The sequence below is a fragment of the Hylobates moloch genome, unplaced genomic scaffold (genome assembly GCF_009828535.3).
Source record: "Hylobates moloch isolate HMO894 unplaced genomic scaffold, HMol_V3 SCAFFOLD_20, whole genome shotgun sequence".
Classification (NCBI taxonomy): domain Eukaryota; kingdom Metazoa; phylum Chordata; class Mammalia; order Primates; family Hylobatidae; genus Hylobates; species Hylobates moloch.
Window position 1 is genome coordinate 24,154,448 of NW_026652295.1, and position 27,613 is coordinate 24,182,060.

Below are 27,613 nucleotides of genomic sequence, written 5' to 3' on the forward strand. Positions count from 1 at the left end.
CCCAGGCTGGAGTGCGGTGGCTCAATCTCGGCTCACTGCAAGCTCCACCTCCCGGGTTCACGCCATTCTCCTGCCTCAGCCTCTCCGAGTAGCTGGGACTACAGGCGCCCGCCACCACGCCCGGCTAATTTTTTTGTATTTTTAGTAGAGACGGGGTTTCACCGTGGTCTCGATCTCCTGACCTCGTGATCCGCCCGCCTCGGCCTCCCAAAGTGCTGGGATTACAAGCGTGAGCCACCGCGCCCGGCCTACAATTCCTCCTCTTTCGGTACCCTTCCTGCTTGGCTGTTCCCCAGACACTTTTTTTTTTCTTTTTTCTTTTTTTTAAATGAGGCCTCGGCCTCCCAAAGTGCTGGGTTTGAAAATCCTATTTGTTTTAGAGTCCAAATACTTTAGACAATTCAGCATGGTAGTACAGATCTGCGCTCTGCATCTATGCCTACCAGGTGATCGAGACAGGTCTCTGAGAGACACAGAAAGGAGTAGAACCATTGTCACCCAGGCTGAAGCGCAGTGGTACCATCACAGCTCACTGCAATCTCTGCCTCCCAGGCTCAAGCAATCCTCCCACCTCAGCCTCCTGAGTAGCTGGGACCAAAGGCGTGTGCCACTACGCCTGACTAATTTTTGTATCTTTTGTAGAGATGAGGTTTCACTCTGTTGATCAGGCTGGTCTCAAACTCCTAGGCTCAAACAATCTTCCTGCTTTGGCCTCCCAAAGTGCTGGGACTATGGGCGTGAGCCACTGCGCCTGGTCTGGAACCATTTTATTAGCTTCTGCATTCTCTTCCTGTTCCACATACATCTAAGCAAGCTGGGAGAAGAATGATATTAGGAGAAGAAAAGCAACCAGGCAAGGAGAAAGCTCTTAAGTAGATGCTTTGTTCAAGACAGCTGAACCCCTTCCTGCAACAAAAGAATTTCAGAACATTTGCTCCACTGTTGAAAAACCTTAAGTGGCAAACAGCTTGAGATGAGAAGAAAAATCAGCTCTGTGGTGTCCCAGAATGAGAGCTAAATGGTGATGATTATGGCCTAGAGAAATATCTCTTAGCATTGCTAATTAAGAATTACTTATTCAAGGTCCAGGAGACTGTGGTTAGATGCTTTAACCCTTTCTTTTAGCTATCCAGGTGGTGAAAAACTAATTCATTTGACATTCACATTAATATATATTCAGTACTACTGGCTTTCAAACTCCATTGCAGATGGTGGAATACAAATGCCTTCCCCCCACCCCCTTAATCACATTATTCTCAGGTACTATCAAATGAGTCAAAAGTGAGAGCTAACCGTATTCCACCTACTACTGTGAAGGTCTGGAGAGTTAGGTTCGAAGATGCAAAACCCAAGGTTGTAGAGGGATGGGCAGGCCCGTCAGAGTTTTTGACTTGGCTCAAACCACAGCAAGACTGTTCTCTTATTCCTGAATTCTCATTTGCCTGGCAACACTAAAAAATGAAAGCACACTTCCTGGTATGTAAATCACCTGGCATCTCAAACACAAATTCATCGCTGATCCTACCTGCACGAGTTGGGTGCAGTACTGGAGGTGCCTGACGATGGTGATGTCCAGGCTCTCGTTGCCTGTGGTCAGTGGGAGAGGACTTCCTGCCACACTGGTCCCAACTCCTGTGTCTTCAGTGAGCGCTTCACTGAGATGCCCCCTGGCTTCTGGGTGAACCGACCTGTAACTATTGAAGGTGGGCAAAACATTAGCTATTCTTTTTCTGTGCACAAACCACAGGTCAAGTCAACATGGTTTGCATCAGGCCCCAACAGCACCCACTGAAAACAGTCTTTCACTTGCCTATCTTGAAAAACAGAGACACCTTTCAAAAATTACTTAATTCAGCCTGGTCACCAACTTGCCTGGTGTTAGAAGGACATGCAAACAAATTGCTTTCAAAGTTCTTTCTCTGCTTTTTAAGCCTAATGAACCACTTATGAAGTAGTTTCACCCAGAAGTCTTTGAAACATGCCCTCATTTTGAATGTGTTGCACTTTCCTGCTCTGTTGACAGGGTGATCTGCCAAATTTTCTGGAATTAAATTGTCCTCTATATTTGTGGTTTCCCAAAGGCAATACCATTAAGAAATAATCTGCCAAGGTTTTCTCCTGGCCTCAGATCAATTGCTACTTGAATAAAAGGAAAAAGGAAAGCTGCCAAGAAGAGAGACATGATGTTCTACTCTGGACAAAACTTAAAAAGGGTGTTTGAATATTTAGAGGAATCGCTTAGTTCTGCCTCTCACGCTTTGTTTAAACCCCCTTGCTGAACTGTATAAAGTTATATCATGATAGGCACCTACATTTTAAAAAATCTCTTGCATTGATGATCTAATTTTATTCATAAAATAAACCTGTGTACTAGGGAGGGTGGGAATAGTGGTCTTGTTTCACATGATTAGCAGAGATGTTAAGAGTGGCCTGGTTCACACAGCTAGACGGGACAGGGCAGATTAGGGCTTCTAGCCTCACACTCTCTGGTGTCCACAATTTAAAAAGATTAGCACCAGAGCTTAGAGGCTTTGAATGCTTTATTCTGATTCTGATTCACATTTGCCTCCAAGGGGAACACACTCATTTTGTGTCTGGGCAGTCCACACATAGCAGCCAATACATATTTAAAATACACACACACACACACACACACACACACACACACACACACACACGCTCTTCCTCAATACTTCTGATGACATACAATGATTGATCAAATTAGACATATTTAATATCAATGATGTATAACATTTATAAAAACCTGTGATATTTTTGTTGTTAAAATTTTTCTGATAGCAAGAAGAAAAAAAGTTTAGATTGATGCCTGACTTTGCTACATCCTGTAACAGCTTAAGGTAACAAGTATGCAGAAAAATTTTTGGAAAGAAGTATTTTGCAAATTCTATCAAGCTAAAAAATATTAATGCAGAACAATTTATTTTTATTATTTTTGTGAGACGGAGTCTCGCACTGCCACCCAGGTTGGAGTGCAGTGGCTCGATTTCAGCTCACTGCAACCTCCACCTCCCAGGTTCAAGCCATTCTCCCGCCTCAGCCTCCTGAGTAGCTGGGACTATAGGCGTAATGCCACCATGCCTGGCTAATTTTTGTATTTTTAGTAGAGATGGGGTTTCACCATGTTGATCAGGCTGGTCTCGAACTCCTGACCTCAAGTGATTCACCCTCTTCAGCTTCCCAAAGTGCTGGGATTACAGGAGTGAGCCACCACACCCGGCCTTATGTATTTATTTGAGAGAAGGTCTTGCTCTGTTGCCCAGGCTGGAGTGCTGTGGTACAATCTCAGCTCACCTTGACCTCCTGGGTTCAAGCAATCCTCCCACCTCAGCCTCCTGCATAGCTGGGACTACAGGTGCACACCACCACACCCAACTAACTTTTGTATTTTTAGTAGAGATGGCATTTTGCCATGTTTCCCAGGCTGGTCTTGAGCTACTGAGTTCAAGTAACCCTCTGGCCTTGGCTTCCCAAAGTGCTGGGATTATAGGCATGAGCCACCATGCCTGGCCAAATGTAGGATAATTTAAACATTACATTCATTTAATAAATTTTCTTTGCCATGTCCCCAGTTTGCTTAAGGGGTAAATTCAAGTTCTCATGGTTTTTTTCCTGGTTTTATTTTGAAAAAGGAAACCCTTCGGGGACAACAAAAACCAAAAACTAACATCTTTCAAGGAGATTTGTGAAGGTTGAAGTCATAGCTTGCTGTAACTTGAAAACCTGTTTACGTCATATTGTGCCAAGGTAAAGATGAGCGGGCAATCCACCCCCATTTTGGGAAAGTGTGTTTTCTTTCACAGCAATTGATGGAGGTGGGTATGTTCCATTGTGCTTATTTTGCTTTATCTGTAGTTATAAAATTGGACCCCAGGCTCTAGTTCTCAAAACATGATTTGGCTGCACAAGGACACCTGACGGTGAAGGTGACAACGTTTCACCTTCATCCGCTGCTTCCAGAGAAGGTCACATTCTCCACCTAGAGAGGTGCAGTACCAGTGGCAGTCATTGGTCATCTCCTCTTACATTCTAAGAGAAATATGCACCATGGGACTTAAACTTGGCTTTGATGCGTGCCTTGATGAACTCAATCTCATGCTAAGACTCACTGGGTTGAAGGAAGCATGAAGGGTTGGGAAAGGGAAGCACAACAAAACAAAGGCAGCGGAAGTAAAGTGCAAGCCAGGGAGAACCAAGCCCAAATCTGTCATCCAGTAAGAGTTCTTCAGAAATGTGTATACCTAGTTAATTTGGAATTAATTACATGGGGTCAAGTTGTAGACACTGAACCCTATAAGACACATGTGAGGGCTGGGCATGGTGGCTCACACCTGCAATCCCAGCACTTTGGGAGGCTGAGGCAGGTGGATCACCTGAGGTCAGGAGTTCAAGACCAGCCTGGCCAACATGGTGAAACCCCGTCTCTACTAAAAAAATACAAAAATTAGCCGGGTGTGGTGGCAAGTGCCTGTAGTCCCAGCTACTCGGGAAGCTGAGGCAGGAGAATCACTTGAACCTGGTAGGTGGAGGTTGTGGTGAGCTGAGATTGCACCACTGCACTCCAGCCTGGGTGACAGAGCGAGACTCTGTCTTAAAAAAAAAATGTGTACACATGTACGTGTATAAAACACTCTCATACAAAATTTTCCTCTTTATTTATAAAGAGGAAATATAAAGATATTTATTTTCCCTTAAACAACCCAAAAGAGGTGAATAATGTTGACCGTTGTATTGCACTTGACAATAAAAAGGAACTGTAAGCCAATTCGTCACTCATGCGGAGAGTTTTATCTTCCTGGAAATGTGTACCAGGTCCCCTCTGACAGTAACAAAGAACTACTGTATCAGCTGTGACAGCAGAAATATAAGGAGACACTAACTTCAGACTTACCTGTGTTTCTCAGTCTCGGTGTCTGAAAATACTGAGTCAGCACCTCCGCCAACATTACAAACCTCGTCACCATCCTCCTCCTCGTCAAAATCAGAGGTGTTCAGGAAATCAAAGCTTTCTAAAGCACTTTCAACTGTAAGACTTAAACTGGAAGACCTGCTGCGGCTTACTGCTGGCTTGCACTGTAAAGGCAGAAGGCACCAGGGAGAATATCAACATATCCGGAAAGAGAAACAAGACACACGATGCTCAATTGGAGATGCCACACTTTTTTTTTTGTTTCAAGTTTTTATTTTTTGTTAGCATTTAAAAAATGCATTTAAAAATCTTTATATCCAAAAAAGAAGTACAACCATGGATCAAATGGCACAATATCTGGGTCTGGTTGCAGAAGAATCCAGAGGGAAGTCAGCAGGTTGAAGAATAGGAAACAAGATTGGCCATGAGTTGATCACTGGGGAGGTTGAGGGATGGGCACACTGGGATCCATTAGAGGACCTTCTCTAATTCTGTTTGAAATTTTTAAAACACAAAGTTGAAAAAACAAAACAAAACAAAACCATGTCAACCACAAAGCCTTGGGAAACAGAACTGCTATATCCCTCTGCCTAGGGCTCACCCCAAAATAAAATACCACAAGCAGACAAATTTTAAGTCAGTGAGTCAATGCTGAATACTGACCAATCTCTAATTCCAAGTGGCAATGTCTTCAGTGTTCTACAAAAGGCGCTAGCTATCTAAGGCATCTGCTCTAAAGGACTAACAAAACAAATCCCAGAAACAGGAAGTGGTTCAAATTCACCTAGCCCATGTTCCCTAGGTAAGAAGCCCTGCATCATTTTTTTTTTTTTTTTGAGACAAGGTCTTTCTCTTGTCACTGAGGCTGGAGTGCAGTGGTGTGATCACACCTCACTGCAGCCTCAACCTCCCGGGCTTAAGCAATCCTCTCACATTAGCCTCCCAGGTAGCTGAGACCACGGGCATGTGCCACCACACCAGGCTAATTTTTTTCTTTTTTTGTAGAGACAGGGTCTCCCTATATTGACCATACCGGTCTTGAACTCTTGGGCTCCAGCAATCCTTGGCTTCCCAAGGTGTTGGGATTACAGGCATGAGCTATCGCAACTGCTTATAGCATATAACTTTTCCTCTGAGGATTGAGGAAAGAATGAATGCCTTGGGCATGACAAGAAGCAGCCCTGCTTCCTCTGGAGCTCTGCCTCAAAGGGAACAAGTCCCACCACTTCCCTGACCAGGCCCTGGCATCATGGGAGCAATCCCATTTTCTGGCCCAGAGCATTCTATAATGCTGGCCACATGCAGAAACATTACAAGCAAAACAATGCCAGTTGCTATGGGCACAGAGTTGGAGAGAAGTATTTCCAAATATTCAAGAGGATGCTGGGGTGGGTCGAATGGGACAAATTCTGCAAGTTAGAAGCACTAAATGTCCTCCATCCAGTTAGGTGACACTCCTTGCTGATTTCTTAGTGCAAGGTAGGAAGGGCCTTGCAGGGATCTGTCTCTGACACTCAAGATGGCACAAAAGCACATGGGAAAACGCCTTTCGGTCTTTTAAATCACAGTTGTCTCATTCACCCTCAGTGATCTCCGTCCAAGAGGCAGCACCATTTAGTTTCTGATCGTCAAGATGTTTAGCATCCTAGGAATGTGAAGGAGGGAGAAAAGAGAAAGCTTTGTCCAGCTGATGCTTTAATTCTGGCTGGATATAAAGCCATTTGCCCCAGACCTAAACACACTAGTGACGTTTTCAGCAATCTCAGGGGGAGAGAGGGAGTCGGTCTGGACTTCGCCTACTTCTAGGGTCTTTTTTCCTAAGCAAGGTGTCTGCACAATTTGATCTTGTGCAGTATAGATGTGTTTAAATATTGGTCATGACAAAGAAAGGGGCAGTTGAGGATTTTAGTAGCAGGACAATTTTGGAACAACAGCAGACTGAAATAATACTCTGGAAAGAAGTCTCTGATCATCAGTTTTTAATAATGTTTAGTGTTTCCTGTGGATTGAGCTACTTACCAGCACCCTAGATGCCTGGAATGGGAGCTGCTATCACTACTGGATTTCTCTAAGGAATTCACTTTAGATAGCATCAATCTGTGTCTTAGCTCTTTGAAATGAATACTTTTTGCCCACAAAGCAAAGTTGGTCAACTTTGCAGAAAAGATAGGTGCTTGGTAGAATACCGGACAAGCAGCCTGCATATACAAGCCCTGAGCTGATGGTTTTGAACTGATATTTTACAGAAAGTAGATTCAGAGTGCCCTTCTGTTTCTCGGAGGCTATGCCATCAACTGAGCTATCTGTCATGAGCATTTGAGGACCTGGAGAGTCAGGACCTGAATTATCGGCTGCCTTGGGCACAAATCTCCTCCAGAGTTAGGTCAGCAAGACTGAGTAGAGAAGGATAAGATGGTCAAAAAGCCTTGGAAATGTAGTTTCAGATGCCACTGGGCAGGCTACATATAAAAACAATCACTATATATATATATATATATATATATTTTTTTTTTTTTTTTGAGACAGGGTCTCATTTTTTTGCCCAGGCTGGAGCACAGTGACGTGATCTCGGCTCACTACAACCTCTGCCTCCTTGGCTCAAGTGATTCTTCCACCTCAGCCTCCCGAGTAGTTGGGATTACAGGTGTGTGCCACCATGCCTGGCTAATTGTATTTTTTGTAGAGATGGGATTTCGTCATGTTGCCCGGGCTGGTCTCTAACTCCTGGGCTCAAGTCATCTGCCCGCCTTGGCCTTCCAACATGCTGGGATTACAGGTGTGAACCACCATGCCCAGCCAGGAAAACAGTCTTAGAAAGGGATGCAACAGCCTTCTGTGGGTTGGTTCTCGGCTTGCCCCTGCAACCTTACTTTCAAGCCTTTTTACAGACCAGGTACCCAAAGAACTGCTCTTTTAAGAAAAAGGATCTGAGTTCTATTTTATATGACAATATAAATCAGAACAGCAAAGAATACAAGAAGTGGCAGTGAGATTTGGGACAACAATTCAAATCTGTCTTCTTGTGCAGTGTTTTTTAAAAAATTAATCTGTATGCAGGTGGAGACAGATACATTCTGAAGCAGCAACAATGATCTCATTATCAGGACCTCTCGCCTGTGAGGAAATAATCCTTCTCATCTTACCCTCCCACCTCCATCCTGGGCTGTCTGATCCCTATGGATTGAGGGTATCTCTGGAGAGTCTGTAGAGTAGAGTGGATGATTATTTTGCTGATGATTAATCTGAGATTCTGACTTGGTTATTTGGACCAATTGTGAGAGCAGGCAGTCTCCTCCAGGAGGCAGTGGCTCACGGCTCTCACAACGGGACTGGATAACTCTGACTCCAACCAGGCAAAGGGCTCCCTGCTTTCCTGACACCCTGAGAGGGATCCTATCCAGTAACGCCTGTGAGACTGTAATCATCAAAGTGCCACTATTTCACATATGGGATTAGAATGATTAACTTGGGGACTGGGGGAATTTCAGCATTCTCTAGAGCTCTTTGTTTAAGTCCTAATCAATTTAGATAAGTTGATCTGTTGTTAGGAAAATAAAAATATGCACTACTGGCATATTAGTGCCTTTAAAATGATGATGAGCTATTAATCCTGTGATTGGACAGGATTTTTTTTTTTAAATGATACCTCATCTTAAATAGAATGTTGGCTTAGGACACCTCTCTCCAAACCTAATCCAATTTCTCTAAAAATGTACTTACTTTTAGAATATCATCCAAATGCATGACTTCTTGGTTCAGATCCTGAAACTCTTTATACTGCTCTTTATGTGGTTCTAATGCAAGGAAAAGCCCATTAAAAGCATCCTCTAAGCTTCCATCTAGAAAGGATCTGCAGCCTTCGGATTCTCCACCAACAGAGCCCTCAGAGAGCAGCCTGTCTGTGGCCACTGGCACCTCTGTGGATGTGAGCCTCTTGACCAGCTGCTTCGTGATGTTTCCTTCCATAGTGTCCAGTTCCACAGGCTTGAGCTCAGAGGCCTCCTCGGACTCTTGCAGAAGTGCCTCTGCAACATCATTCTCAAGGAACAGGTGCTCAGCCCCAGCACCTGAGGACTGTCGGCGGCAAGCCTCAGACGGGGCCGAGGCAGGTTTTCTGGGCTCCTCTGGGTCTTCCTCCTTCAGATGTGACTTTGGCTCTTGGCCTTCTCCCAAGGAGTTCCTGGAAGATGCTGAGCTGGTGTCATCCATACCCTCATTCTGGGAGGCCAAGCTGCTGTGGTTAAACTCCGCAGGGGTGATGGTAATTTCTGGATTTGTTGAGTTGGAAGGTGAGCCTGTTGAGTGGGAGGTGAGGGCGCAGTCCCCGTTGGGCAGGTCACTGAAGCTGAGTGACAGTGGCATTTTCGCCTCGGCTGCCTTTCCATTTTCAAAGATGTCATCAGGTAGATTCGACTATAGATAAAAGATACCTTACTATTATTTTCAATACAAATGATGCATGTGGCTTGGCATGGTTTATTTCCAGACAGAATATAAGGCAATTACAGTGAAAAAACCCAGAACTTTCAGAATGTTAGCATTTTATTTGTTGATGCCGTGTGTGTGTGTGTTTGTGTGTGTGTGTGTGTGTGTGTGTGTCTGGCAAAAGAAAACAGACCATTAAGGACTGTTTCTATTGTTGAATCTAGGTGAAAGTTCATGGCAATAGTTTCAAGGTTTGACATTTTTCAAAAGAAAAGGTTGCATGGGGGGAGGGGGCTTGTTTTCTGAATTCCAAGAGCTCATAATATTTGGCAGCCATAGTTATGAATAACATTACCAATTTCTTTTTCTATTTAGGCATCTATCTTAAAAAACTTTCCAACATCCATGCAATTTAGTTCCAAAGATGTGATGTTTTGTTCTGCTTCAATTCTCAAAAATTATTTTTTTGAAAATCTCTGCCCACAAATCCCAAGCTCTGGAAAATGTTTTATTAATTTAGCAACCATGCCAAAAATAATTCAAGGTCAGCCATACATTTGCATAGCTTCTCTAGAAATAAGAGGAAAAGACTAATAAATGGAACATCAATCTTGCAGGAGGCAAACCCCAGGGCTCTCAGGCTGCCTAGAAACACCAAGTCATCTGTCAAGCAGACCCAGGTGGTGTCACAGGTACGCCCTGTGCTTCATGAAGCAGAACTCTGAAGAGAGAGGCCAGAAATATCCAGGTAACCAAGATCATTCATTTATTCAGGCATTTCTATTTCTAAGTCAGCTCTCCTTGTGCTGTGGTCTGTGTATAATGCCTAAATGCCAAATGCTGCTCTGTGGAAAGGGCTTTTGAGTTACTGAGATTAACCCCTTCAAAATGGTTAACCTTTCTTTCTCTTTCTTTCTTTCTCTTTCCTTTCTTTCTCTCTCTCTCTCTCTCCCTCTCTCTCTCTCTCTTTCTTTCCTTCTTTTTTTTTTTTTTTTTGAGACAGAGTTTCACTCTTGTTGCCCAGGCTGGAGGGCAATGGTGCGATCTCAGCTCACTGCAACCTCGGCCTCCTGGGTTCAAGTGATTCTCCTGCCTCAGCCTCCCAAGTAGCTAGGATTACAGGCATGCACCACCATGCCCCCAGCTAATTTTTGTATTTTCTTTTTAGTAGAGACAAGGTTTCGCCATGTTGGTCAGGGTGGTCTCAAACCCCTGACCTCAGGTGATCCGCCTGTCTCAGCCTCCCAAAGTGCTGGGATTACAGGCGTGAGCTACCATGCCCGGCCCAAAATGGTTAATTTTTCTTAGATCCCAGATTTGGTTTTTAAAGTAAATAAATGGTAAGTATCATGCTAATAATTGTTTTAATTATATAGAAAATGACAAATTCTCAAAATTTGCTGGGAATAAGCCTGGCAAATAAAAACGTTACAGCAAATGCAGTGAAGAGCAGAAGGGAAGACAAAGGCTCCCCGTCCTCCTCCAGCTGGCTCCCTGGTCCCATTGCTGCTGTATCTGAGGCCACTAGATCCCGACACATGCAGTTCATTGCACCCAAACTGTCCATTGTAGCATGGTTGGAAGGTGATTTACTTTAACCACAGGACGAGTGAAGTGATGTGTCACTGGACACTTGAGTAACCTCTACAAGCTCTGTCTCTCTACCTCCAAAACTGGGGATGTTTTACTCTATTAGTGATTATTGAACTGTGGTCCACAATGTTGTTGGGGTGGTGGGCTCTGGTGCTCCTCTTCCTCCCCTCCCAGCTTGGGTATTTCAGTTCCTTCCCTCCCGTATTTGCACCCCCCACCTCATATACACCTTATGTCTCTAGGAAAGACAAAAGGAATCTTTTAGGGGAGGGATGAGGGATGCCTGGATCCATCTCCCTAGACCTCAGCCATGGGGGTCCCTTAGGCTTCTAGAACCCATGGGCCCTTCATGTGGTCCCACTCAGCCTTGTCTGATCTGTGCACACATCTCATGGCAGCACCGAGGGAGGTGGGAGACACTGGGTGTGGCAGGGAGATTGGGTAGTCAGGATTCTTATTCAAATTCCAAAGTCCTTCCCAGCCATTTCTCTTGAGACTCCAAGACTCAAGCTCAATTTCCACCTACTTAAGTGGCAAATATTGAGTGAGAATAAATCAGGATGCCCTGCCCAAGGGGACTTGCAGTCTACCAAGGGGACAAGTCTAACAACAAGCACACAATGGTACAATGGTGTGCACGCTATAACTGAGGGATGACATCATGAGGGAAGGGCCCCAAAGAGGGGGTGGCTGCTGCCTGAGAAAGAGCCAGTCCTGGAGCTCAGTGTGGAAGATGGTGAGGTAGAGGGCAGGCACCAGAGGAAGTGCATTCTAGAAGGAACAACATGCAAAGACATGAGCTTCTGAAAGGAGGTGGTACATTTGGAGGACACTGAGAAGCTCCGAGGGGCCCCAGCAGAGGATAGAGAGTGGAAAAGTGGGATGGGCTTGTGGTGGGCTGTGGCCAGACGGGAACAGCCGCTCTGAGGACCTTTGCATTTATCGAAAAGGCTTTATTAGGAAAGCCATCCAGTTGTTTTCTAATCTTGTTCTTATTTAAATTATGACATGAAACCTCTACCAACTCTTGCCCACAACCCTCAACCTGTAGCACATGAGCATATGAGCATGAATATATATGTTATGTTAATGGTTGCATGTACAGCTGTGTTAGCTCTTTGTGTTTTGGTTCATGTTTTCATGTGTATTTCTCCCATACATTCTTCCCATTTTCCTTTAAAACTCCACCAGAGTTTAGCCTGGTTCTTTTCACCTGCCTTTTTTTTTTTTTTGAGACAAGGTCTTGCTCTGTTGTCCAGTCTGGACTGCAGTGGTGCAATCATAACTTACTGCAGCCTCAACCTCTTGGGCTTCAGTGATCCTCCTGCTTCAGTCTCCTGGGTAGTTGGGACCACAAGTGTGCACTACCACAACAGGGTAATTTTAAAATTTTTTTTAGAGACGGGGTCTCACTTTGTTGGCCAGGCTGGTCTTGAACTCCTGGGCTCAAGCAATCCACCTGCCTTGGCCTCACAAGGTGCTGGGATTAGAGGTGTGAGCCACCATGTTCAGCCTTCACCTGCATTTTTTAATTCAATGAAAACAATGCAATTATTATTATTATTAACCTGAAGACTTTTAATCCTTTCCTCTGTTGACACTCAAAGCTTCCTTTTATACATCTGTGAAGAGCAGGATGTTCCATGCATGTGTGTGTGCATGCAAGTGTGTGTGTATCCTCTGGTGACATAATGTATAATATATAATACTTAAATTGTATTCCTGACTGAATTAAAGATACCTTTTTATCAAAGTGTTATAGAATTAACAAACATTATAATAAACTAAGACTGGGAACCTTTCAAATAGAAGTAGCTCTAGTAAAATTCATTGAAATCCTTTTGAGTTCCTTGAATGCCAATTTTTTTTTTTTTTTTTTGAGATGGAGTTTGCTGTTGCCCAGGCTGGAGCGCAATGGCACCATCTCGGCTCACTGCAACCTCTGCCGCCTGGGTTCAAGCGATCCTCTCACCTCAGCCTCCCAAGTAACTGGGACTACAGGCACATGCCTCCACTCCCGGCTAATTTTTGTATTTTTAGTAGAGGCAAGGTTTGACCATGTTGGCCAGGCTGGTCTTGAACACCTGAGCTCAAGTGATCCGCCCACCTCAGCCTCCCAAAGTGCTGGGATTACAGGTGTAAGCCACCATGCTGGGCCGAATGCCAGTTTTTGAAAGGCTTAAACTTGTTTAAAATCTCGTTACCATGGATATATTTGCCACAATGGAGAAAAATCACAGCACAAAAACAGGGATCATTAGAAGAGAAGGACAAACTGCGTCTCTATCAAAGTTACATGCACGACCAAGTTTCCCGCCCCAAGGACAGTACAGCTGTAACCATTACCCAGTGAGCAAGACAGAGAAGATAAAACAAGAGACATGCTGAGTCACACATGCCACAAGCCCCCGAAGTCAAGCACTCCATACCCGGGCAGGCCACACTCACATAGAGCTCTAGCACGGCCTTGGGACTCGGCCTGAGGGAAGGCAGGTCACTGAAGGAGCGGCTGCGGTGCAGCTTGGCAAAGAAAGTGTCTTGCAAGGCACTCAAGACAGACAGCCGCCTGGGCTTGTCTGGGGAAGGATGCAGCCACCTCTTCAGAAGTGAAAGCAAGATGGGGGAGTTAGTGGGAAGAATCAGGTTACTACGTTTTGTTAGCTTTTTAGCAAGCATTTTTGATTAAAACAAGGAGGCTATTATTTATATGCACTTCTTTACAAGGCTGATCTTAAGAGAATGTTCAGAAAAATCTACATGTTACCATCACAGCAATAGGTAAGGTGGGCAAGGAGAGAGGAAAAACAGAGAAGGCTCACCACCTCTGATAGAATTACTAACTCCCAGCACTGTCTCTTAAGCATTTCAAATGCTGGGTGCAAGCACTGGCTCAGGTACACTGATTCTACTCGGGAAATTACACTGAACTTACAAAGAAGGAGTGGTCTTTGAAGGTGGGTGTTTCCGGGGTACCCTGGCTGTACATGGACATTCTCCTCTGAAGGGCTGCCGCCTTGTTCCCAGCGCCTGAGGATGTGGTCATGTCCTCCACGTCGAATGGACTGCAAAACAACAGGTCCCCGTGTATGCGCATTTGGAAAAATCACCTATCATCAACAGACCACAGGCTAAGAGAGTACCTCATTATATAAAGGTAAACTCAACCAGTGGTTCGGAACTGGGCTGGTTTTAGCTAAACTGGTTTGCAGAAAATAAACCTGGATAAAAGAAAAGTGGAGCAGAAAACTGAGTCTAGACTCACCCAAGGGACCCCAGAATATTATCACAGCTCTAAGCACAATTTATCTATACACTTAGATACACCTGTTCCTCATTAACATTAGAAACACAAATTTATGAATGCTTGCTTCGACAAAACAAGATGTTGAAAAGTCTATAGAAATTATCTGAACTTTGCAGGGCTAGATACCTTAATGGTATAAGACATCGACAGACTATTGTTCCATTCTAAAGAAAACACTCAAAAATAGAATCCCATTCATTTCAGTTGACACAGAGCCTCTTGTGTGGGAAGAGAATAACAAGCTGTTCACTATGATGCCACTTAACATCATGGCACCCGATTCATCCAGCAAGAAGAATGATCTTGCATGTGAGACGTCAATGACTGCAGATTGTGGGGAGGGAAGGGCTGGGCAAAGAGTGCTGATGATGACAAGGCAAGAGTGTCTTTGCTGCTTCCACACCTGGCTTTCTATATTGTAAATGAGACCCTGAGCATGAATACTCAACATGTCATATTTACTCGGCAATATACCAGGGGCATTACATTAAACGTTGTGAACTACTAGTGGTTTTTTTTTGGAGACGGAGTTTTGCTCTTGTTGCCCAGGCTGGAGTGCAATGGCACAATCTCAGCTCACTGCAACCTCTGCCTCCCGGGTTCAAGTGATTCTCTTGCCTCAGCCTCCCGAGTAGCTAGCATTACAGGTGCCTGCCACAATGCCCAGCTAATTTTTGTATTTTTGGTAGAGACGGGGTTTCACCATGTTGGCCAGGCTGGTCTCAAACTCCTGACCTCAGGTGATCCACCTGCCTCAGCCTCCCAAAGTGCTAGGATTACACTTGTGAGCCACCGTGCCTGGCGCTGCTAGTGTTAATAACTTATCATGACCTTTCTCACCGGATGACTTTGGAAAACCATTTCTAAGTTCATTGCTTTGAAAAAAGATATCTCTTGCCCTTTGGGGATATTCTATTTCAGTAAATACAGTGCAGAGGAACTAAGGATACTCATAATTTTCCAGAGCAGTGTGAAGTTATGCTAAAGAGGAATAAGCATTTAAAGCATCCGTGAGAATCAGGATTTTTATGAGGTCAAAGTACCTCCTATTGGACAGATATTTTCTTTCAAATTAGTTTACTTGAGAGGACATATGCCCTTACATGTTTAAAGGTAGAGAGGGAAGGAAGGTGACAGAAAAAATATTTTAAAATATTTTAAACTTTAACACGTGTGCACCTCACCCGGGGAGTTTGTTAAACAGATTCTGGGGCCTGAGCAATTCTGACACAGTAGTTCTGGGGTGGGGCCCGAGATTCTGCTTTGTTAACAAGCTCCCTGGTGATGCCGATGGTCCACGCACCAGCTTTGAATAGCACTAGCCAGTATCAGATATTTCTATATGATGAAATAAAGGAAGAGGCACTTACTACCAGGTGATTTCCAGGTTCAGTTTGATGGTGCCAAGATCATTGATGTCGACAGCCACTACCTGAGGTCGGGCTGCAAACAGCTCTTTGGTCTCACAGGTCACGCTACCTACCAGGATGTGAGTTGCTAGCCCTTTGAGCTCCGTGACCTAGCAGAGAGAGTGGGAGGGGATAGGCCTTACATCACAGCAGAGGAGAAAGGTAGAATAATGTGTCATTTTTTTTACTGAGCTAGGTTGGTCATTTCTTTCAGAATCATATCTGAAATCGGAAGTGGATTTTCTTTCTTTTTTTTTTTTTTTTTGAGACAGGGTCTCTCTCTGTCACCCAGGCTATAGTGCAGTAGTGTGATCATGGCTCATTGCAGCCTTGACCTCCTGGGCTCAAGTGATCCTCCCACCTCAGAGTCCCAAGTAGCGCTAACTACAGGCACATGGACCATGTCTGGCTAATTTTTTTTACTTTTGTAGAGACGGGGTTTTGCCATGTTGGCCAGGCTGGTCTCGACCTCCTGGGCTCAAGTGATCTACCCACCTCAGCCTCCGAAAGTGCTGGGATTACAGGCGTGAGCCACTACACTACACCGGGCCAGAGGTGGATATTTCAAAAGTGTATCTTAGATTGACTTTACTTACTCTGATGAGAGAGCAGCTGTCTTTGTAACAGACTTGTAGTGCAGAGAAGTCTGTGGGATGGAGGGGCGACTGGCAGGGGTCACGGGTAAAGGCCCCACCAATGGATCATCCAGCCGTGGCACCAGGAAAGACAACAGGCAATGACAATACTGTACCTTGATGGAGATGAACCCAACTATCAGGGGCAGAAAAACTGTTTCTTCTCCATCCCAGCTCTGCTTGCCATTTACTTCTATTTTCCCTTTCAGTTTCCACCGCTGCCGGCCATACTTCATGAAAATCTGGAGAGGAGACATCCAAGGGCCTTCATGTCTTGCCACCCTCCCTTCTCCACCAGAACACCAAGATCAAAAGGAGAAAGACCTAAAGCCACTGCCGCCCTCCCCTTCTCCCTTACTCTCCCTCTACCCCCTTACTCTTGGGTGTGGATGGAGCTGGGAATGAGTGGGGAGGAGCCTTTTTTTTTTTTGAGGTGGAGTCTCGCTCTGTCACCCAGGCTGGAGTGCAGTGGCACGCTCTTGGCTCACTGCAACCTCCGCCTCTAGGGTTCAAGCGATTCTCCTGCCTCAGCCTCCCAAGTAGCTGGGACTACAGGCATGTGCCACCATGTCAGGCTAATTTTTGTATTTTTAGTAGAGACGGGGTTTCACCATGTTGGCTAGGCTGGTCTTGAACTCCTGACCTCAGGTGATCTGTCCACCTCGGCCTCCCAAAGTGCTAGGATTACAGACTTAAGCCACCGTGCCTTGCCCGAAACTTTTAAAGCACAGTAAGTTCTGCCTGTCTGAGACAGAGAGGGTACAGGTTTTCTGTAGTAAAAGGTCATTGCACTGTGCCCTTCTGCTCACTTATGCCAAGCAGTTCTCTCTGTTAGTTCTACTTCAGTAGAGCAGCCATTGGGATTAATTCTCCACACAACCCAGCTCCTTTAGCAAGACTAGGAAGTATCAGCTAAAACCCCCTTAGCAGTCAGAAGCAAGAAATAAAGACATCCTTACTCTGGATAGGGAGATGGAGCTGGCAAGGACTTTGAAATCCAACATACTCTTGGAGGAAGGTGTGTAATATCTCCTTAGTCAGACTGCTTTAATATTTAAGAGAAGATACACCCTCACCCCTGCTAAGAGGTATGTGTATAGAGGGTTTTGGAAGAGATGTTAGATGAAATGGTTATATAAGTTTCCTTTTGAAAAGGGAAAAGAAAAAAGGCTATTTTTACTTTTTGGAGCACATTTTTACAAAGAAAGATCTAGATGTTATTCTTCTTCAGTCATGGTACTTAATGATCAGCCATGATCCTGGATTGGCTCTTGGATCAGGAAAAAAAAAAACCTGCTTACCTAGTACAATATTGGGACACCTGGCAAAATATGAACATAGACTAATTTCAGGTGACGTTAGCTGAAGAGCCAATGTTAAACTCACTGGTGTTGAGGGATTAGTAATGCCTATGTGAGAGAATGTCTTTTCATTCTTAGAAGAATTTAGGGATGAAGAGTCTTGGTGTTTGCATCTTGCTCTAAAATGGTGCAGGGGCTGGATGTGGTGGCTCACACCTGTAATCCCAGCACTTTGGGAGGCCGAGGCCTGATCACTTGAGGTCAGGAGTTCAAGACCAGCCTGGCCAACATGGTGAAACCCCATCTCTACTAAAATATATAAAAAAATTAGCCGGGTGTGGTGGTGCACACCTGTAGTCCCAGCTACTCCGGAGACTGAGGCAGGAGAATCACTTGAATCTAGGAGGCAGAGGTTGCAGTGAGCTGAGACCATGCCACTGCACTCCAGCCTGGGCAACAGAGCGAGACTCCATCTCAAAATAATAAATAAATAAATAAATAAAATAGTTCGGCAAAATAATAGTAACAATGACAGCAATAATGATGATGATGACAGAGCAAATGTGGCATAATGTTACAAAGTGGTGAATCTAGATGAAAGGTTTATGGGAAGTCCTGTACCAGTTTCCAGACTTTCTCATTGGCTTAAAATGTTTTTCAAAATTAAAAATTAAAAAAAAAAAAAGAAAATTTGAGAAGCAAAATAATGACATGACAACTGGCCCCTACCTTTCAGGTCCGTAATTCCAGCACCTAGACCAAGACAATACTTACTTCATATTGATCTCCAGGACAGAGGCGTGCAAAGCCAGCCAGACCTGTAACCAAGCAATTGGAAAGTGAGGTGTGGAACATATTTCCCCTCTCTATAGACACATACTGGCACGTTAAAAAGAATTCAAGTGAAGTGTCAGAACTTTGTGCAGACTCACATAACACTTTTTAGGGCCATTCCTGGGGAACAGCTGTTTTTAGGGGAGTTCCTTCTATCACAGGTAAAGAAGACATTCCTAGATGAAGTGATGGAAGAGGTGGTCTCCAAGGCAGGGGAGGCTGGGCAACGTGGGGAGCTAGAGCACAGAATATTTTGGGCTGATTTAAGATCCAAGCAGATTCAAGGGTTAGAGTATTAGGGCCAGAAAGATAAATTTATTTATTTATCCAACATATTCCCATGAAGATAATCTGGTCTCCTATTTTTCTTTCTGTCCTAAAATGTGTGATTTTTAAGTGCCTCCCATTTGAGTTAAGATTCCATGCAGTTATTTCCCTTGCTGCCCCCCAGTTTACTCATTCTGATGTTTTCTTTATCCTTTTTATCTGGTGTAATGATACAATTTACTGTTATGAAACCCCTGAAAATGGATGATTACTTATACAAAGCTAGTGATTAAGAAAACAAAGTCAATCCAACCAACCAAATGATACATCCTCAAAAGAAAGATGGGACTTTTCTTCTACTGTGCCATCTGGCAAGTCACGTCTAACTGGATCTGCTCTATTTGAGATCTCTCTCAGGTGCAGCAGCAAAAACAAATCTTATCAGACTAGATGGCCACCATCTGAGGCCATCTCAGGAACTCTGGGTTTGTCCAGTCTTTTTCTTTCTTTTTGTAGATATTTACTGAGAGCCTGCTGTATGTAAGGGTCTGTGGTAGGAATTGGGGTAATAATTTGGAAATTAAAGATTTTATGGATACCCATGATATAGAACAAAATACAGTTAAAGCCCACAGAAATGAAACAGACAAGGACTTGCAGGCAGTAAGATGGAGTTACACCTGAGGTTAATTTGTTAGGCTACCAGCTATCCTACTCTAGAAAATTTACTTAACCCAAGTTTCTTCACCTTTAAAATAGGGTAACAGGGTCTACTTCATAGAATTGTTTGTAAGGACAATATATGACATCTAACACATAGTAGGTCATTAATACATGGTAATGATGATATATCCAAGAGTGGGATAATACTATTTATTGAGTACATGCCATCTACTATTTAATGAAAGATGTAATCTATATGAAAAGACATAAGGCTGGCATGGTGGCTTACGCTTATAATCCTAGCACTTTGGGAGGCCAAGAAAGGAGGATGACTTGAGCTCAGGAGTTCAAGACGAGCCTGGGCAACATAGTGAGACCCCATCTCTACTAAAAAGAAAGCAAAAATTAGCCAGGTGTGGTGCTGCATGCCTGTAGTCCCAGCTGCTCAGAGGCTGAGGTGGGAGGATCGCTTGAGCCCAGGAGGTCGAGGCTATAGTGAGCTGTGATTACACCACTGCACTCCAGCCTGGGTAACAGAGTGAGACTATGTCTTAAAAAAAAAAAGAAAAGAAAAGAAAAGAAAAGACACAGTAAATTGATATGCATCAGGGAGGGAAACAGCAGTGGAGAGACAGAAGATCTTTGCTTTTTTCTGTATTTTTATGAGAATGTATTACTATATAATTAAAATGAAAAAAGAGCGACTATCTTATTTAATGTAGAATAGTTTCAAGGAGGAAAGTAGCATTTGAATAACAGAGTTTCACCACAGTAAAATGAGGACATGGGTGTACAGATACTTCCAGGCTGAGTGAATGGCACGTGTGCATTCGACAATGTTTCTTGAACGTCTACTGTGTCAAGCATGAGTAAAGGTGTGGGGAGGAAGGCGTGCTAGTCACATGTGCGTAGCAAATGAGGAAACTAATCTCATCAACAGAGGCTTGTCAGTGATCCAGCTTTACTTTAATCAGTTGTTTCTGGCTTTAGTCAGCTGTTAATTTGTTTTCCTGCCAATCACAAAGCAAAGCTCTTTACATTCACAGGGGCCTAAAGACTAAAAGTTTTATTCAAGGAACCAAAAACGTTTAATAAAAATGGGTAAAAATCTTCATCCTTTAAAAATTTTTTGAAGGAAGAAAAATAAAGTTTTATAAGATTTCCAGTTAAGAATTCAGTACAGGCTGGACGTGGTAGCTCGCGCCTGTAATTCCAGCACTTTAGGAGGCTGAGGTGGGCAGATCACCTGAGGTCAGGAGTTCCAGGCCAGCCCGGCCAACATGGAGAAATCCTGTCTCTACTAAAAGTACAAAAACTAGCCTGGTGGGGTGGTGCTTGCCTGTAATCCTAGCTTTTCGGGGGCTGAGGCAGGAGTATCACTTGAACCCTAGAGGCAGAGGTTGCAATGAGCAGAGATAACGCCACTCGCTCTGTGTGACAGAGCGAGACTCCATCTCAGAAAAAATCCAAAAAAAAAAAAAAACAAAAAAAAATAATTCAGTACAAATATTTGGAGTGAACTTTTAATTAAAGGCAATATTTATAATGTAATATTAAGTATAAAAAGAAAAAAGGCAGCTGGGTGTGGTGGCTGACGCCTGTAATCTCAGCACTTTGGGAGGCCGAGGCGGGTGGATCACGAGGTCAAGAGATCGAGACCATCCTGGCCAATATGGTGAAACCCTGTCTCTACTAAAAATACGAAACTAGCCAGGGGTGGTGGCAGCGGGTACCTGTAATCCCAGCTACTCGGGAGGCTGAGGCAGGAGAATCGCTTGAACGTGGGTGGCGGGGGTGGCAGTGAGCCGAGATCATGCCACTGCACTCCAGCCTGGCAACAGAGCATGATTCCATCTCAAAAAAAAAAAAAAAAAAAAAAAAAAAGGAAGGACACAAAACCTTACATAGAGTATAACCTCAGCTATATATAAATGGATCCCCAGGAAAAAAAGTCTAGAAGACCATACCAATCTGTTAGAAATAATTATCTCTGGCAGGGTAGAATTAAGGAGAAAGTTAAATTTTTGTCATTAAGTGGTAATTTTTATTTGATTTCTAAAAAGATCATATACTTATTTTGTAATACAGAAAAAAGATGTAAAAAGGATCACACACCCTGGCAGACAGCGTGTATACACAGAAAAGTTGGTTGGATATTTTAATAATTTTAACAAAGCTTAGCACTGGGTGGAACGATTATATATAATTTTATTTATTTTTTGTTATATTTCTCAATGTTTTTAAAAAAGAAGGTACTACTTTCAAAGTATTTAAATAGAGATTGAAGAAGCCAAGAACAATTCCTCCCTGCTTACCCAGTGATTTTTCACAGGCAGTCCGAGGAAATAATTTTGATGAGCTGGTCCAGAAACAGCTGTTAGTCCTAGGCTGTTCCCACACAAAGACATCCATATGACAAATGGGTCCCTTGGTACCTCAGCCTCTTTGAGTTGCTATTTATAACCTTTGTGTTCTGGGTTGTTTTTATATTTATTTAAACGTGATTTTACCCATATAAAGATGCTGTGGATAGTATCACACAATGTGTTTTGCCTTCTATGAATAGCCCTGTTAGTACGCTGGAGACTCCTGGCCAGGCATGGTGGCTCACACCTGTGACCCAGCGCTCTGGGAGGCCGAGGCAGTAGGATCACTTGAGCCCAGGAGTTTGAGACCAACCTGGGCAACATAGTGACACCTTATCTCTACGAAAAATTTAAAAATTAGCCAGTCATGGTGGCGTGCGCCCGTGGTCCCAATTACTCAGGAGGTTGAGGCAGGAGGATTGCTAGAGATTAGGAGTTTGAGGCGGCAGTGAGCCATTGAACTCCAGCCTGTGTGACAGAGCGAGACCCTCGACTCAAAAAACAAAACAAAGCAAAACACCCAGTAAGTTGAGAGTCTTAAATGAACGCTTCTACTTTCACCTGACTGATAGACGTTGCGTGGGTAAGCTGACGGCAAAAAAGGTCCCCGGATGCTTAAAAAAAAGCACGTGCTGTTACCATCACTTGTCAGTAGGTGGCAGCAACTCACCAACTCGTCCGTGCCTTCCTGCCCGTGGAGCTAGTACATTTAAGAACAGCTTTCACTAATAATAAGAACACAACAACCCACTTAAAAAGACTTACTGAAATTAGAGCAGAATTAAAGAAGCCTGTATTCCACTAGTAATTTTCTGGAGCATTTAGTTTTTTAAAAAAATACTTCTGAAAGAAAGTATAATCGACTGGCTTTTGTAAATCCTAAACTGGACATGCTAATTCTAGTAAAATCCAAAGTGCCCTTTAAAAACCTCTGCAAATTGGTCGGGCACGGTAGCTCACCCTGTAACCCCGGAACTTTGGGAGGCCGAGGTGGGCGGATCACCTGAGGTCAGGAGTTTGTGACCAGCCTGGCCAACATGGAGAAAACCTGTCTCTACTAAAAATACAAAAATTAGCCAGGTGTGATGGTGGGCATCTGTAATCCCAGCTACTCCGGAGGTTGAGGCATGAGAATCGCTTAAACCCAGGAGGCGGAGGTTGCAGTGAACAGAGATAATGCCACTGCACTGCAGCCGGGGTGCCACAGCAAGACTCTGTCTCAAAAACAAAACAAAACCTCTGCAAATTAGTTCAGGATTAATCCATTGCCTGTTTATCTATGTAATTACAATGGAAGACTGGTTGAAAAGAAACTGATCTGACATTGTTACCAGATAAAGGTGAATAAAGGGGAAATCCTTTGAAGGTGTTTTTTTCCCCCCTTTAAAATTACCAGAAATTTTATATCTGAAGAAAACTGAATGTGAGAAAGGTAATTGGTAGTGATGTTTTTTTCACTTCTCAGCCCATGTTACTAAGCAAAATTTCTTGGAACTGCTGTAGTGGCATCACTGATCCTCTGATTGTAGCAATAATGTAGCACAAGGGCACTATCCGGGCACAAACAGCTTTTGTGCCGTGCTTCTTAAAGTTCTGTCTGCTGTGTAAGCCACTGGTGGTACTGGCCACGGAATTAGCACTAACAGTGGGGCAATGACAGTTACAGTCTGTCTTTGAGGCCTGGCCAGGTTTCTTACAGGCTCTTGTCTGGGGGCCTGCTGGCATTTTCACAGTTGGAGAAAGCTGCAAGTTTTCTCAACAGTTTGTGATGACTAGTGCATCATCTAGAAAGCTTAATGAAAGCTTTCTAGCTTTCACTCAAAAAACCATCATGGAGGTTACCTCTGAGGATGCACACTGGGGGCTTGCAGGGGTCATACCTTTGGATGTTTCGTGGCGCACACATATTACTGATCTAACACCTCCTCCACAGCCTCGTTTGGAGGGTGTTACAGAAGCTGCCTACTCTTGCCTGCCTTCCTTTGCGCAGACACCATTCTGCCAAAAGAACGCTCTCCATCATTTTTTCCAGTTCTATGATGATCTTCCCTTCCAAGAGTCACACTTCCTACTTTAAGACAAACAACTAAGTAGCTATACAGTCAGAAGCTCGTATTACAGGCCTTACTGATTTACTGACCAGGCATAAATAATGCGAGTTTACTAGCTCAGTGGTGGTTCTCCCTTCTGAGGAAGGTTGACCTGCCCTGGAAACCGTAAGGACCAGGATATATACACTGCCTGGAACTTAATTTGAACAAAGTAATAATTTGGAGAACTAGTTTGCTCTAAGGAACTACATCTCTTTACCTCCATCCTGTTTGATAGTTTGCAGATTAAGTGCTCTCTGTTTAGCCTGGCACTCATGGATTTTTATAATCAGGACCCAACTAATTCTCCACAGCTCTTCTCCTGACAAGCATGTCAGCCACACCCGTCTACCTGTCACTTCTGAACAGGCTTTCCTCTGTTTGGTTAATGCTATTCTGGTGCTGTTCACCATACATTACACTGGGATGACTTCCTCTTTCCTGCTCCCCTCCCCACCTAGGGAGGTGAGTGGCAACCTTTTCCTCCTCTCCCCTCCTGCTTCTGCAGCAAACTGGGTCACACTGTTGTTCAGGTGGTCATTCGTTCCATTGAATGAGAATGCACAGCCTCATATGTCCATTTTCTCTGGTAGACCATGTGGAGCTCAAAGCCAGGGACCAGTCATCAGAATGCAGTCTAGTGCCTGGCCAATAGCAGGCACTTGGTAAGTACTTGCTCTATTCTCTTTAAGGTCACTACTCCAAAAGGTTGTTGTCTAGTGTTGGGGGTGGGGCAAAAAGGGAAGTGGGGAAGGGTGTGGCACGAGGAAGTTAGGGGTTGCCGGGTCTGAGAGTATTATGAAATAGTCTCAGTTTGTCAATATGCATGTTGGAAGTAGTTTTTACCAGAATGAGTAACAGATGAGAAAGCAGCTAATTGCAAAGACAATAGGATTTCTTGGCAGCATGAGGTTTCCCTTTCTCTTTATGGAGGAAGAGAAAGATTTCCATGGGGGCGTTTACCATTGAAAGCCTTCACAGATGTAGTTTCTGAGTTTGCATGTTAGATGAGGAAAGTGGAGGAGATGGGAGTCTATCGATGAGGAAGGAGATTCAGTTTCAGGCCTGAGAAACTCCATGGAAGAAACCAAGCATTCAGGGAGGCTCTCAGGAAGATGAGGCAGGAAAGCAAGAACAACAGAGAGAGGGGGAGATGGAGGAGCAGGAGCAACAGCAAGTTCGTCAGTCCATCAGGGCTGTGATGTAGCGGGGTGGCCAGGTCCCCCAGTAGGTGGCAGGGACTCCAGCATCATCTCCTCACTGACCACCAGGCCTGAAGCTCCAGATCTGGTCCAAGGGTTGTCCCTTTCCTCCCATCCCACTCCCAGGGTGCCTCTGTGCTAGGCTGAAGAGGATCTGCCCACAAGGGAGACCATTCTTTGAGCAATGGTTTATATTGTCTGCTCAGCTCTGAACTTCCCTCATAACATGGAGTTAGAGGTGGGAATGCATTAGGGACAAAGAACCCTGGAATTCAGTTTCTTATCTGACTCCAATTTACGTGTGACTCCTGGGACAAGTCATTTAGCCTCTCTAGGTCCCTATTTCCCATCTGTAAAATCAGGAAATTACCATCCCACCAAAAGTAGATGCATTTGATAATACTGAGCATCAGAAATAGGAGAAATATAATACTTTTTTATATTAGCAGTGATAGGCCATGTGCATGATTTGAATTACCGGTAGGCTGCGAGACTGTGACTGTGCTAGTCTGTGTGGGTGGCGTCTGAGTGTTGGGGGAAGTAGAGGGAAGGTTTTCTGCTAAACACTGATTCAAGGCAGTTATTTTCCAGAATTGATCAGGCTGCTGATAGAATCGTCCTCAAAGTTAAAATAAAAATTCCAGGGCCCACCGTGGGACTATGGACCTGAGTGATTTTGGAACCATTGACTCAAGTGAGGACCCAAAAATGTAGAGAATGGACCTAAAAAATGGAAAAAAGCACAGATGCCAGACTCAGTAGTAAAGCAAGTGTTGAAATTTAACACTGAATACTAAACTGATTCCCTGCCAGATCTGCCGGAAGAGAAGCATGCAGCCATTTGGGAAGCTGAGGGTCAAGGTCGTTTATATTCCAGGTATTCTCAGACAGGCTCTCACATGTCAGTGCCTAGTGCTTGACAGAATAATTTCCCTCCTGAGTTAGATGATTCATTGCAAAATGAAGCCCTCCTGTCGAGCCCTTTCAAAAAAAGGTCTCCTTTCTTTACTCCCTTAATTGCAGAAAGTAGAAAGAGGGTGATTAAATCCCCATTAGCAACCCAGGGATCAAGCTGCTAAGAAACCTTAGAATTGCATAAGCACCAGCCCTCTTCGCTGCAGTCAAATAGGCCAAAACTTGGAAGAGAAATTGACTTGCTGTGATGGCCGCTCATTTGACAGCCATGCCTGGCCACTGAGCTGTAAATCTGACAACACCTGAGCAATGCTCTATTTTCTAAAACCAGACTTCGTTTTGGTTCTGAAGATGTGGTGGTATAACTCAATAATGTGTCTAGTCTGGAACTTTCTGGGATAAATATCAGAAAGCTACTGAAAGGGGAAAAATTCTCTGTGGGTTTAACACCAAGATTTATAAAATTTCATAGTTAGTTTGCTAGAAACATGAGGCGCTAAAGGAAGAATTTAAAGATCACCACAAAGAAACCAACAGACAAGCTAGAATGTGGGACATTCTGTACAATGGTTTCTACAGCAAGTCAAGGGTAGAAAAAAAGGTGGGGAGAGGTTTGTTTTAGGTTAAAGGAAATCTAAAAGATATACCTAACAACCAATTGTAATGCATGGACCTTGTTTGGATCCTAATTTGAACTAATCAAATGGACAAGGCATTTTTGAGACAACAGGGGAAATCTGATAATGGAATGTGTTAATAACCAGGGTTTATTATTTTTGTTAGCTGTGAAAACGTGACAGTACTTGGCATCGTGGTTATGTAAGATGACAGCCCCATGCTTTAAGAGATGCATACTGAAGTGTATAGCAGCAGACTGACATATCTGGGTTTTATTTCATCAAAGGACTTCTCTTTTATCAAAGGAAAAACAAAAGCAAAGAGATGGAGCAAATGTGGCAAAATCTTACTAATTATTACATCTAGGTGATGGGTTTATGGAGGTTCATTATAATGTTCTCTCCACTTCTGTGTATGTTTGAGATTCTGTCATAATATTTTTGTGTGTGTAGGTAAGCCTCAGGATGAGAAGCATCAGTAAACTATCAAAAGTGGGGTGGGTTGAGAGTGGGTGGCGCTGAGTCTTTGCAAGAAAAATAAAAATAGCATGGGCTCTCAAACTTCAAGGAGCTCTGCGCTCTGCAGAGACGGCTCCTTACTCTCTCTAAACAAGGAAAAGAATACCTTTCATCTTGATGGAGAATTCTCCCAGCAGATTCTCTAGCTCTGCTTCAATGGTGCACATATTCTGCAAAGAGGACAGGAGATGAGCATGAGAGCTAGCCTTTCACCCAACAGCTCAAAGCACATGACGTTTGAACAGCAGCACAAACACTGCATGAACAACGAGAAGCATTTACCTGTTTGCTCCACACAGCACAGCCTAAGAAACATTCTTGACAAAATGTTTGATCTGAGTCTAAGCCCACCTTTTAGTGTACAGGAAATTTAGGGCATAGATGAGCAAGTCAGATTATATCAAAAATAGATAAATTCAGAATGTGGGGTAGTGTATAGGAATTAGCATGCATTCTACAAAAAGGCAGTATCATAGGGGAAAAATTTTCTAGATAAAGAGACTAGACAAACATAATCACCAAATGCAACATCTTAACCTTGATAAC

General features: G+C 43.8%; 1 protein-coding gene across 9 annotated transcripts in view; it reads right to left on the bottom strand.

Moving 5' to 3' along the window:
• RIPOR2 (RHO family interacting cell polarization regulator 2) overlaps positions 1 to 27,613 on the bottom strand; it is a 231,511-nt gene that overhangs the window by 23,941 nt on the left and 179,957 nt on the right. For 6 of the 9 annotated variants that reach the window (XM_032140364.2, XM_032140365.2, XM_058432305.1 and 3 more), the window contains exons 8-15: positions 27,174 to 27,237; positions 18,369 to 18,412; positions 16,410 to 16,535; positions 15,620 to 15,768; positions 13,878 to 14,007; positions 8,648 to 9,340; positions 4,910 to 5,091; positions 1,526 to 1,694 (exon numbers count right to left, since the gene is read on the bottom strand). In XM_032140364.2, coding sequence (XP_031996255.1) covers positions 1,526 to 1,694; positions 4,910 to 5,091; positions 8,648 to 9,340; positions 13,878 to 14,007; positions 15,620 to 15,768; positions 16,410 to 16,535; positions 18,369 to 18,412; positions 27,174 to 27,237 — 1,557 coding nt within the window. Of the gene's footprint in view, positions 1 to 1,525; positions 1,695 to 4,909; positions 5,092 to 5,118; positions 5,419 to 8,647; positions 9,341 to 13,393; positions 13,544 to 13,877; positions 14,008 to 15,619; positions 15,769 to 16,409; positions 16,536 to 18,368; positions 18,413 to 21,673; positions 22,289 to 27,173; positions 27,238 to 27,613 lie in introns of those variants that run through there. The other 3 variants (XM_058432307.1, XM_058432306.1, XM_032140369.2) reach the window with 3 other exon arrangements.